Source organism: Acanthaster planci, linkage group LG14, assembly GCF_054643075.1.
Source record: "Acanthaster planci isolate LZ-2023a linkage group LG14, COTS_SCS, whole genome shotgun sequence".
NCBI classification, from domain to species: Eukaryota; Metazoa; Echinodermata; class Asteroidea; order Valvatida; family Acanthasteridae; genus Acanthaster; species Acanthaster planci.
This window is the reverse complement of record NC_141790.1, coordinates 4523429-4536912: the sequence shown is the minus strand read 5'-3', so window position 1 is coordinate 4536912 and position 13484 is coordinate 4523429. Positions and strand designations below refer to the sequence as shown.

Below are 13484 nucleotides of genomic sequence, written 5' to 3'. Positions count from 1 at the left end.
AATTCTTCAAATCCACTGCCAGTAAATTCTGACGCCTTCCCAGGTTTATCAGTCAAGCATCTTTAGGTTCCGACTATTCTGAACAAGACACCTGTCTTTGAGGGAGAAGAGATTAATAGTCTGTCAACCAGTTGCACACCGGAATCGTACGCAGGTATTTACCGATATTCTCGCTTTGGCTGCTTCCTCATTCATTAAACTAATTACTGGTAATTAAAGTTGACGAACCGTCGGAGGAATGATTTATTCATCTGAAGTTCTTATCACCAAGCCGGATAGTCTGCCAACCAGCTGCATGCCATTCCAGAGTGGGTAGTCCGTGTCACAACTCACCGGAATCGCACAGATGTATTACCGATATTCTCTCTTTGGCTGCTTCCTCATTCATTAAACTAATTACTGGTAATTAAAGTTGACGAACCGTCGGATCAATGATTTATTCATCCGTTGTTCTTATCACCAAGCCGGATAGACTGCAGGCTTGGTAAAATGTTATAAAAGCCCTCATAAGAGTCATTTTCAGCAAATTCTTCGACAACTGCTTTGACATATGTAAACAGTTCTGATCACGGTAACGATGCTGCGTCTACTTGCTGTTCTGACGGTGGCTGCAGTAGGTCCCCTCAGCGTGGAGTGTGATGGACCGAGAGTCAGCATCTCTGGTCTCGGTGCTGTAGTAGGCGAAACTGTTCACTTCCAGCATCACTCCTACCCTTCCATAGATACTTATATCGATGTCTACAGGGGTATCCCATATGTTGAGAAGCCCGAGCGCTTCGGCAAGCCCCAACCTAAGAAACCGTGGTCTGGTGACTTTGACGCTTCTCAATTCGGGGCGGATTGCCCTCAGCCAGGTTCAAAAGCCGCTAGCGAAGACTGTCTTTTCATGAACATATGGGTACCTAACCCAAGGGTGAGTAGTTGTTTGAAATCAAAGCGACAGAATAAAGTTGATTATGCTCAGAGCTTTATTATGTCCTACTTCTCAAACGAGTTACTTGCATAAGTAGGGGAACATCATTGAATGCCTTAATGACCTTCACTAAAATATAAGCTAAAGACGCCTTTCCATGTGTACGTTTTTGGTACGTGCGCAGCGTACGCGATGCTTTCATGCGTTTCACTCTCACAGACACAAAACACGTCTCCATACACACGTCAAAATCGGCCTGGGAGCAATGACAGACGCAACGCTTGGTGCATATGTTGAGGCGCATATGAAAATGCACCTTAATCCGGCGGCAGGCATCAGAACCCCTCAGTTTTGCGTGGGCACCATGTTATTAGGGGGCGTTGAATATCTTTTAAAACCAGTATGTCTCATGTTGAAAAACATCGGTATTGGGTAGCGTACGTTTGCAGACAAACACCCTTTGTTAGTGTAAGCATACATTACCTCGTCATAAAAACAGTGGTGTTTTCTCTTATTTTATATTTGTAGCCGAGATGTTCATCATCTTGTATCGTGATAGCTGTGTGAGGTTTTTAACACGATGTCTCAGTGAATTATTCTGCTACTTTGTACCGATGGCCAGTCATAGTTTTAAGAATTAAATAAAGAGCAGCCTCTATGGGATGTTGTCGTTTGCCAGAATTCATGCATATGTCAAGTTTAAGAATGCGCCCAAATAGAATGAAAAATCCTTCGATTAGTCTTTAAAGGTGGCCTCACACTGGAGTTCAGGGGCGAATCCAGGAATTTCCCGAAAGGGGGGGGGGCGGTCAGGCCAGAGATTTTTCGAAGTGTCTCATTTTTTTGGACAACCGGAAACGATAATGAAACATTATATGACATACATGTACATTGTTTACAATGGTATTGGTGTACCCATAAAAAGTTATATTTTATTATAATCCCATTTTTAAAAACTGTTTTGCCTCAGAGCAGGGGGGGGGTTGCTTGCCTTCCAACTGAACTAGGTACGTGGCAATTGAATCGTCAGACAAGAGCTGTGAATTATACGTATTGATTTTCACCAACGGCAATAAGTTCACATGGGAGGCTTAACCCCTGAACAAATATTTCCCAAATCCCCTCCCCCAGCCAAAAATCCTGCATCCATCCCACGAAATTTTCTGATATCCTTGTGTCTCAAGTTCCCTTTTAGTGGTATATCTCATATAACATCACATTTGTTTAGCCATCAAAGGCAGCCGTCATGTTGTATATCCACGGAGGAGCGTTCATATCAGGCTCCGGGTCAATGGAGACTTACAATGGCGTAGCTCTGGCAGCCTACCATGATGTCATCGTCGTCAACTTCAACTACAGACTGGGCGTGTTTGGTTTCCTCAGCACAGGTTGGTTTAACTGTTTACTAAGGTACAAATGGGCTACCAAAGGAGGCAGAATAACGAACCACAAATTCTCATTAGACTTACCCCACTTGTGTACAATGATCTTCGATAAAATTAATTGAGAAAAAAAATTACATCGTTGTCATTTGTTCCATAAATCTATTTTGAGTACTTGCGATCCGAAAAGAATGTCTGAAATCTTATTTTAACATGTAGGAGAAGAAGTAGCCAATAATTATGCACAGCATTTATTCCGTTCAGGTTACTCAGCCCCCCATAAAAATTTTAATCTGTATCCAATGCTGATGTTGGATTTCGTACCCAACCTTGCTTGCAGGGGACAACGAACTCCCTGGTAACTATGGAATGTGGGATCAACTGGAAGCATTGAAATGGGTCAAGAACCACATAGCTGGTGAGTTCAGACGAAAATACTGCCGTTATAAAAACCTGACCAAGTATTTTGAAATGCACAAGTTAGTGATTAATCTAAAAAAAATCTTCCTCTCAACCTTAAGCTCACCTGTTGTGAGAAACCGTTGTTTGTTCAAACTAATGATATGTGGAGTTCAGCGGGGTGTTGGAGTTGAGGGATGACTCAAAAGCGAATGCTGCTTTGGTCTAATTCAACATGATGTTGGGGTGAAAATGTATGAAAGCCTTACTCAGAGTCCCGACATCCTTGCTTTTATTTCGTGGTGTTGGTTTGTTATCGGGTTGTGGTGCTAATATTCGATAAATTGTCATTAATATTTGCTGAAACAATGGGGGTGGCCCCTGCCTCCCCGCTGGATAAGTCACTGATGGAGTTCTTTTGTGACGGCTCCCTCCGAATATTATCTTATAGTACTTACCAAATCTCGTCACAGATTTTGGAGGGGACGACGATAAGATCACTATCTTTGGAGAAAGTGCTGGGTCTGCGTCAGTTAGTCTCATGACATTAGCTAAGCAATCTTGGGGTTTCTACAACAGGGCTATCATGCAGGTATGTTGACAAAGGTGCCTTACAATACGTTCCCAAATGTCTAAGATGAATACAGAGGAATTTTAGAATAATGGGTAGAGGTAGACATGGAAAAGAAATTAGCACCATGGACGATTTTATCCTCAGGATTGTTATACATTCCTCTTAAATATTTCTTACATGTCACTTTTTCATGATTGCAAAACACCCCTATTGGCTTTGTTGAAAGGGTATTTTACCAAAGCGTTGTCATTTTCCACAGCAAAATAACGCACCGATGCTATGGTGCCATTTCCGGTAGACGCCGTTCATCTTTAGGGTGTTCTCTTGATCAAATTGTGAACGTAGATTTTTCCCCTTGGAATTCTTTTATTTGGTAACTCCAAAACAGTATTTGAGAAATAGAAATGTCCAAAGTTTTGGCCAATTGGTGCTTCAGTTGCCGTAACATCAAGTGTTCCTCTTGAAAGAACAATGCACTTTTGCTGAAGAATGTACAAACCTTACCATCACGAAGCCACAAAGAAAGTGTGAAATTTGGCTGAATAGGACACAAAGGTGAGTTTTCAAGAAATGCTTTGAGAAAATCACTTCCCTTGGACTTTTTAATGAGATCACAACCAACGAAGCTATTAGACGTGTTCTCTTTCTGGCTGCCAATTAGTGATTAATTTCTCCCGTGTAATTTCTTTTTCTTCAGAGCGGGACAGCCTCCTCTCCCTGGAGTGTACTAGACCCAACAACAGCTCGGGACCACGCTTTCAAACTCGGTCGGGTAGCTCTGTGTGGGCAATCTATCAGCAGTTCTAGCCTTCTCAGTTGCCTGAAGCAGAAATCAACAAGTGGTCTCATGCTCGCTATGGATTTTGTAAGACTGAAAGCCTTCCTGTAAAAATACAATATCTTTAAATCAATGTCCTCGTATTAGTCTTCAAATTCATCATACGGATAGTGTTACATATCACATTTTAGATTAAAAGTTATTTTGACCACATGCTTACAAACAGACATTAAACAAATTTTAATGAACGCTTCGTCTTACTACCATACCGTGATGTTGCAGCTGAAACCACGCCCACTTACACGGTGTTGCAATGGAACCAGAAGTACTACAAAGTTGCTGCATTAGCCAATCGTTGTTCTTAATAATCAGTAAAATGTGCGCAAGTATGATAAATCACTAACAAATCCTGTTACTGATACTTACGACCAATTGACAAAACTGTCATTTCCTCCGTTTCAGATAATGTGAAGATTTTGCACTTGTCGAAATCCCGTTTCGACCAGAACCCTGTCAATTGTAGATTTTTTTCCTGCAGATATTATTTGGCACCTTTTTGGCAAAGACCAACATCATCCCGTTTGTGCCTACTATCGACGGGGAATTTCTCACTGGAAATCCAGCAGAGCTATACAAACGTGGAGAGTTCAAGAAGACCGATGTTATGATCGGTACCATGAGGGATGAAGGTGCCTTGATAGCACTTGAAGCCTTCCGCTCCGTTTTTGTCCCCGAAGAAAGTTTCAATGCGATTTTCAGTGACTATGTCTACATCAAGCACGACCAGGCGATGCTTGACCAGATCCGACAACACTACGTGGACCCAGGTCAGTTAAATTACTTCTCGCCGTTTTCGAGTCTGACTGGCGACGAGGCCTTCGTCTGCCCAGCTGATGCTGTCGCTAAAGCCTTTGCTTTGGCCAACTCCAATACCTACTTGTACCAGATGACCCATGTCTCGTCGTTCCATCTATTGCCCCTACCTTTAAATGATACTGTTCCTCACGGTGATGACCTCGCGTATGTCTTTGGCAGCGCATTCATGCAAGGTTTAGATCGACCAGTCTCATTGACAGAGGAAGAGATTGATATGTCGGCAGATATGATGAGATACTGGACCAACTTTGCCAAAACTGGGTAAGAAAAGCATAGTATTTCATACTGTGGAATGAATGGGGGGGGTTGTAGTGACCTTTTCCAATCAAGACACCCAGAATGAACATTTTGGAGTGTGCTAAGTTTACATTCAGCTGTGCGTTGTATAAGAGTGTTGTATTGTCAGATAACCTTACTAGGCTCAGACAACACAATTTGCAAAGTCCTGGCTAGGGTGGACTTTAATAGTCCTCGTGTGAAATGATTATCAGTCGAGTCGCTCTATGTACAAAAATTATACCAAAGGGATACACTGTTTTGGAGCTTCCATTCCCGTTTTCTTTTCTCCATCAATGAGTGGCGTACATTCATGTCAGAAAGTGGGGGAAATTGGAAAGTCTGTTGGGGGGCGGGGGACTGACACCATATTACTCTATAGAGTGCGGTATGTTCGTAATACAGAAGTGTGTATTACGTTTATGGAAAATCTTACATTACACTGGCATATTTATGGCCACAAGAAAGTGGATAAATGATGCAATAGCCCATGGCACAAATCCCGGGGGTGGAGCATAATCCCCTCACTTTTTGATGGGGAGGGGGTGTTGAATCATCCCCCTTTCCATGTTGAGAAAAAAAATAAGGCACATTGTGAAGACTTTTCGGACTTCCCAGTTACCAAAATGTAAATAACAGCACTCAGTAAAGGAGAACTTTTTAAAAATGCCACGCTACATGGTGTAATCTTTTCAAATTTCCACGGCCGGGTAGCGAATGTGTTCTCCCAAACGGTTGTGGTTTCCTGTCTTGGCCTGTTACATACATATTTAATGCATCATTCTTGACCGCACAAACCAAATTTATGGTGGAAATGTTCCTTTCTCACTTGTGATTTACAAGTTTAAAAAAGCATTGTAAAAGCAATAGGGAGGATTCGAACCTGAGACTGAGGATTTTAAGTTGGGAGTATTTCCAACTAATCCACACATCCGTTGCAAAGTTCTGGTGAATTTAATACTCTTGTACTCACTATGCAACCGCTCAGTAAAGCCTTGGACAAAATTATGAATAATGCAAAAAGCACAGAAGGCCCCCTCTTTTGAAAACGTCGGATTTTGTTTGGGAAAAGAAAATACGCAGCTGGAAAAGTCAGTCCCCCCCACAATTCCCCAGCCCGCTTCCCTCAATTACCGGCTTAAATCTACGCCACTGTAATAGCCCATACTTCGCTCAACACCTGAAGGATTATACCCCCATCACCCGAGATTTACGCCCATACCATCCTGACTTTGCCTGGCGTCTATTCTCAAAATCCTGCGTCAAACATTTTTGTCTGTATCCATTTATAATTACAACCACTTGTATTCTTGCATTATATCAGCAATCCTAACATGGAAAGTAAGAGAGGTGTAGCAAGGGTCAGTTCCAAGACATGGCATAAGTTCAACGCACAGACCTTATACTACAAAGACTTATCGCCGTCAATGGTGGATAGACAGCGTCTCCGACAGGACGAGTGCTATCTCTGGAACGTACAACTCCCGCAGATGGTCCCCAGGTATACTCACTGTTTTCTGCTTTTCGTCTTAATACACAAACTACACGGATTAAAGCAGGGACGGATCTAGCTATCAGGAAATGGGGGGGGGGTGATGGGCGTACTGAAGGGGTGCCCTGCTAAGGGGATTTACTGGAAGTCGATGTAATTGTTTTAACTACAGATGGATAGATGGACAGTGCAATTCTCGTCCAGGAATGTTTTTTCTTGTGGTAGACCTACTCATTTTCTGTTTTTTTTCATCGGAACTGCCATTTTTTCTGCGGCTGAGCGGGGGATTGCAACCTTCCACCCCCCTCTAGATCTGCCTCTTTAAAGGGTGGCTTTTGAATTTTAAACAGGGTAGAAAATGAAATAAAATGAAAGGCTTTGATTAACTAATGTTATACGCATATGGACTAGCAATGAGGTGACTAGTGCACGTCTATGTTGGCCTCGGGAAATAGGACCCACTTGTGGTCACTCACAGGCCCGAGAGGGCATGGACGTGCACTGGTGACCGAATTTGCACAGTCCATATGTATTTCATAACACACCTCAAACTAGAAAAATATTCTGTCGGGGTTTAAACTGTTTTAATTCCACTTTCACTTGAGTTGCTATACTCAACAAGGAAAATAATTTTTCCAGGGTTTTAACTGTTTAGATTCAACTTTCAACCTCCAGAGGGCGCAATAACTAGTGAAAGATTTTTCAAGACCAGGTGCATTCCACCAAATGGTCGTATTTCTGCGCGCGAACTCATTAATAACATTTTGTGATCCCAAGGGTTTTTTTACAATAAGACATGCCATAATCAGGAGGGATCATAGAAATATTTCTATAAATCCCGTAATTGGGACTGATATTTTCCAGTTCGGGACATTTCTTTCACAAAAAGCTCCAAATTGTGGACCTATTCTGGATAGAGGCGGGCGGCTGCATTAATAGCTGAGCGCATAATTTTACCAATATTTTGGGGTATCTACGGAGATAGGCGAAGAAAAAAAATCGTGGCCAACCCCCGTAAAATTGAAACGAAAAGTGATCTTCTGGCCATAAGCTCAAATTTTAATTGAAAAAACGGAGTCCAACCTCTTCACGAGAATCAACAGGCAGCGCCCTTTCGGTCTAATTTGACTGTTTTCTATGGACGCGTATTTGGTGTAGTATAACCTAGTACTTGACCGGGCACCACTCGTCTCTGGAATTGACGCGCACGCAAAGTCAAGGCGCGAATCGAGTCATGCTGAAGTTAACTTCAAGTACTTCACCACATTGGTGAACCACACGTGCCCTTATTTTAGTCAACCAGGATAAAGAACCAGGAATAGGTGTGCTATACCAAAACGATTTTGTTGGTCTCGGGAAATAAGACCCTCTTCTGGTCACTCACAGTCCCTCGGTGATATAGACGTGCTTTACTTACCTCATTGCCAGTCCATATGTGGATGTATTAATACACGGTCAAGTTGCACGTTGTTGAATAGACACTTCCACTAATACATTCTTATTTATGTGCGCATGCGCATAAATGGCACGTAAAGGCAAAAAGTTTGAGCGGCCCATTCCTGCCATTGAAAAGTGTACAGGGGCACAACTGTCAGCGTCATTTGCTCTCAGCTTCTGCACTTTTTCACTGTAGTCTTCGGAAAACCCTCTAAAATCATTACAGCTATTACTTTCGGGTTTGAGAGGAATTTTGTACAGCAAAATAAAAACGCGATAAATGTTCGTTTGAAGCTCACGAAGGCAAAAGAAATCAGTAGCGTTCGTTCTGTGTGAGCTATAAAACAATTGTGCGACTCGTTGGGGTATCTTCCATCATTCCCGGTCGACAACATATCTAGCAAAACAAATCTTAACAAACCCACGATTCAGCTTAGTACGAGTGGTGCATAGTACCCAGAAGTAGGCCTATATAACTATCATATTGGACATGGTCGGAACGGAGTCTTGTCAATTTCTTTTAATCTCCTGCGCTCGGGGAGAAAGGGAAGGTTGCTTTTTTATTCAGTACAGAGTAAAATAGTTTTAGGCCAGAAAGCAATAGCTATAATAATTTTAGAAGATTTTCCGAAGACTAAAGCGAAAAATTTGTTTCCTTGTACATTTTCAATGGGCTGCTCAAGCCTTTGATTCTACATGCCATTTATGCTCATGCACACATAAATTAGAATTTATTAGTGGAAGGGTCTACATGGAGACTGTCTGAGGTATTTATGAATAAATTATAATGGACACCTGAATTGCATAACATGGGAACAAAAAGAAAGGAAAAAGCGCTTGCTTGCATAGTGAAATAGCCAAGGGAAATGATTGAGTGTGTGCCTGGCTTGAATCGGAGAGGGTTCTGTTTATCCCTTTTCTTCTCTCTGCTTCCTATAGGAGAAAATCAGTTTTGAGAGGCTATCAATTTATTGTCCAAATTCGTAGCCTTGACCTTTGCTTTATCCAAGGAGAAGAAACGCTCACGGCAACACGTTACCGACTTTAGCCTCACTTATCAGTGTGGTACCTATTTCACTTTAACACCACCCCGCCAGGTTTGCTTTAATTACAGTGGCTTGTTGCCGGATAGGATCTTAAATTGCTAAATGAAAATATTGAATCAGCCATATGGTTTATCTAAACAACTCCAGTTGCATAAATTTCCCAAATGACGTCTCTAAAGTTTTCGTCTTAATTAATATTGTAATTTGTAACGCTTTATAATCGTGCTGTAACGTAACGCAACAAACATTTTCTGCTCCTTTCTTACCTGTAGTGAACGCAACGAAGAAGTGCCATCCAAGCAAGAGATCACGGATGACTTACCGGAGCCGAACAACTTACCGATACCGGGCAACCTCCTGACAATTATGCTCATTGGTCGCAATTGAAATGGTACAGTGGCATGAGCTGCAGGGCACATCATGCCAGTACTAGCTTTTTTTTCATCTGCACAAAGAGTTGGGTCTGCTTGATTAATTTCTTTCTAATTACTCAAATCCCAAAGGTGGTTTCAAATTGTGCTTTGATTTATTTGCGTCTGATTTCTTCAAGCTTTCCAGTATTTCTTTTTGTCTCTTATTCTGAGTCCAAATGTGTAGTTGGGAGTGCCACTAGAATTCTACAAAAAACTTTCGATTCCAGTGAAGTTGATAATTTATAATAACAAATTTCAGACATGGCAAAACTGGAAAGCGGTTTCTTTCCTTAGCCCAAGAGTTTTAGCCCTAAAATACTTCAAGCTCAAAGGATACAAGTGACAGCCTGTACGTTTAGCACCTGAACCGCAAACATTGCTTAACTGGGCGTACTTTCTCAATCCTGGCCTTCTCAGTTAATCGAATTGGTCGTTTTAAAATATTTGGTAGCAGTATACTACAGTGCGGCTATTACTTTGAGAACTGCCCACTAAAAGTCAAAACCTCATCAACCCTTTTTTTCTGTTAGGAAACGAATGTTTAAAGGTATTTCCGGCAATTGGCTCATTTTTCTCCACCACTCAGCTCAGATATGATACAATATTGGATGCCCCCCCCCAAAAAAAACCCATTGATGCAGGGTTGAAACACGGTAACAAATCTGCTTGGTTCATAAATATTAAGAATGTTAAATCTCATAAATTTTTAAAGCCAAAGTCTGAAGCACATTAAATTCACATTAGAGTCATTCAGATGACAAATTCCTATTGTATTTTGGCTCTCGTGTTATGTTTTAATCTTCAAATAAAGTTTGATTTTCGAATTTAATTGAGACAAACGTGAAAAATAAAAGTTTACTTCAGCATAGCAAAAATTTACAGTGTTGTATATTTTGTACTTCGTTGCATACTCAAGAGGTTATATGAGGTCATTTTGTAGTTTATATATCAACTTGTAAAATTCTGTTGCAACTAGTTTCACGTTAGAGGAATACATCAGAGCAAAACTGACTCATCAAGAAAATGAAGACGATATCATAAAAAATCTTGACTTCTTTCAAATGCCAAAGAAATTGAAAACGCAAAAGGGAACAGAGCACACAGCAACACAAGATTGCGTTTGTCTTTATTAAAAGTGTTTATGCCCCAGTTTTCTTCTTCTTTTTTGGGGGGATTCGAATTTGAACTCTTTTCAACTGAACAGTAGAAACTTGAAAGTGGCTTCGATGCAAGATGTGATTTGTAATCGCAGCGCTTCTTAAGTTGTATGGATGAGTTTAAACATGTTGAACTTGAAATTTTTCCGCGCACCAACAGCCCGTCTGTCTTCCTGCTCGCTACCTGCTGATCCTCTTCAAACATGGTAGATAGGAGCAGGTTGACCTTGGCACCCTCAACGCATTGCATGTTTTCTCAAAGATGATTGTTGTTTCAGACTGGGTATCATTGAGCTTTTACATCAATTGTTCGTTCGAGTGAGGTGACTAACTCCTGAGTGGGAGTTGAGTGGATTTGTGTCCCTCTGAGAATCCTGCTGAGGACTTCGGCTGTCGTCTGTCGATTTCTCTGCCTTTCTGACATCCCCATGAAGAGCTGTCGGATAAGATTTCGAACAGGTTTTCCAAGTGGCCCTTCGTTTGCAGCCCTTGGATGTGTGCCCTTGCTGGAGACACCCGAAGCAAAGCCCCCTTTTTATCGCTAAGGCCTCGCGTTCCTCCAGTGGTTGCTGAAGAAATTCCACAGTCACGCAAGTTGCGATTCTTGTTACAGCAAAGGCAGGACTTCTGGTGTTGGTTCTTCTTTCCTGTGTTGTTCTCAGAGGCCTCGTTCGCACTGGTTGAGGAGGAACTCCCTCCAGAGGTTCTTTTACTTTCTCCCTTATCATTCGTTTTATCTTGCCCTCTGAGTCCTTGTAGGGTAGTCGCAGGCGATCTTAGCCTCATTTGCATGAACTTCACAAAGTTGCTAAATGGAGGGTACTTCTTTTGTTTTTCTTTGAACTCCACAGCCTGCCTGGCCCAATCTAGGAGTTTGGCAAGCACTTTTCTGTTCTGTCTTTCATCGTCCAGTACTTGTAGACTGTTTATAGTTTCCATAGCTACCTGGCACTGGCCAAGGAAGTCAGCGAGGTTTCGCATTCCAGTGTTATCACATGGAGAGATCTTGGGCCAGGATTCCAGTTTATCACAGAAAGCATTCGCAATGACAAAGGCATCGCCAAATCTCTTCTGAAGTTCTTTTGCCTTGTCAAATGCATCATCTGAAGACAGGAAAAAGTAGCCCTCTACTGCCTCCTTCACAGCTCCACCCACATGCCTTTGTGTGATGGATGCAAGTGCGCCCTCACTTGACAGGCGCCTTTTTCCCGCGCTCTCGGCGATGTCGCACAACCTTCCTGAGCTGAGCCGTCATTCTTGAAGGCAAAACTTCGTTTTTTGTGCGTATTTTCAACAATACCTTGATACCGAGCTGTGCAGAATTTGTCAATATCCATCCAGGACTGGGTGAGTCCAGTTTATGAGTCATTGGGTGTAGGTTTTCTTTTATTTTTATGAGTCAAGTTCGGCTCTGGTTATATGAGATGTAAAGCTTGTACATCGCTGTACACGATATTCAGTGCGCCCGTGTGCATGTACATGTGTTTCTATTGTTATGCACAAATTATTATATGTAAAACAAAGTATATTTTGGTTCACTGTATTCAATATACAGGGTGTATGTTTGGTTGTGTGCTGATGGTCATTACCATGGTCACCGACAATAAATAATGCTGTTTCCAGTCATGCTGCACCTGTGTCTTGACTAAGTCACTGCTGTCTGCTGTCTCCAACTCCCGAGTCTGTCGTCGTGGTCCGACCAGGGATTCATTTCCCACCAGTTGAAGTCAATACTCCAACAACCCCAGGGGCTGCGCAAGTAGCTACCATTGCATTTGTAAGTAGTACAGCCTCTCTGAGCGCGGGATATCCATGTGTTCAATCAATATTTCAAAGGCGTGTTTCCATCGTGGATACCTCCCGGGGATCGCCAGTAAAGACACCTGGCTCTGGTGTCGGTAGGCGAGTTAGGCTGATCTGCTCAACAAATGTTTTTGTGAGATCGTTGAGTGGAGTTTCTGCACTGGCGATAGGCAACTTGGTTTCAGTCTCCTGCAGTGCTGGTGGTGTTATACTATTATCTTCTATCCGCGGAGCTTCTGGTGTCGCTGCAGGTGACGTTGACCTTGCATCGGACTCATCAGCGTTCGGGGTCGGTAGAGGTTGGATGTATTTTTATCGGCGAAGATTTTTCTGTTTCCTTCACCGCATCATCGATTGCCTTTAATCTTGCTCCTGTTTCATGCAAATCTGCCAAAGTTTGAATCTTCTTGAGCTTTGACTGTTGCCGCTCAGGTTCTGCTCTCTGTTTTTCCTCAATATCCGCACACTCAAGCCTCACTTTCAAGGTAGCCGCCTGAGCGGCAAGTGTTGCCTTAATCAACGTTCCCGAGCCTCTTGAGGATTGCCTGGAAGATCTTGTCACAATGGACCTTTGATTTAAGCATTCCTCTTCACTGTAAAGTATTAACAAATGCGTTACACACACACTTTGTACAGGTGCAATATTACATGTATATTATTCTACTCTCCATAGTGCTCTGTGACTAACTCTCGGTATACTGGGAAGTTGCAGGGACAGATTGAAGCAGTCTCAATTAGTTTTGCATTTCATCTTTGTGGATTGGTTTGAGAAAATTTGGTGACACCTCACGTTACTCATCACATCAGCACAATTATCTGGAGAATTCAGTCTGCTTGGTTGCTAAAAAACCATTGAAGGTACCTGTTCTCCAGGTAGTTGGATCGTGTTTTCCCTATCATGCTCACTCAACATTGGCACGCAGCAGGGTATATGTTGA

At 42.2% G+C, this 13484-nt stretch overlaps 1 protein-coding gene across 1 annotated transcript; it reads left to right on the top strand.

Moving 5' to 3' along the window:
- Window positions 1–531: 531 nt before the first annotated feature.
- LOC147796768 (acetylcholinesterase-like) lies at window positions 532–10465 on the top strand. The gene is made up of 8 exons (XM_087146090.1): window positions 532–913; window positions 2142–2301; window positions 2636–2713; window positions 3168–3286; window positions 3966–4133; window positions 4585–5183; window positions 6523–6699; window positions 9446–10465. The coding sequence occupies exons 1-8, from the start codon at window positions 578–580 to the stop codon at window positions 9558–9560; spliced, it is 1752 nt and encodes a 583-aa protein (XP_087002216.1). The 5' UTR covers window positions 532–577; the 3' UTR covers window positions 9561–10465.
- Window positions 10466–13484: the final 3019 nt, after the last annotated feature.

What these genes read in the sequence shown, in the direction of transcription:
- LOC147796768 (XM_087146090.1), top strand. Translation starts at nt 578, where the DNA reads ATGCTGCGTCTACTTGCTGTTCTGACGGTGGCTGCAGTAGGTCCCCTC. An exon ending in GTTTGGTTTCCTCAGCACAG is followed by an intron (nt 2,302 to 2,635) that starts GTTGGTTTAACT and finishes CCTTGCTTGCAG; the next exon opens with GGGACAACGAACTCCCTGGT. An exon ending in ACCAACTTTGCCAAAACTGG is followed by an intron (nt 5,184 to 6,522) that starts GTAAGAAAAGCA and finishes GCATTATATCAG; the next exon opens with CAATCCTAACATGGAAAGTA.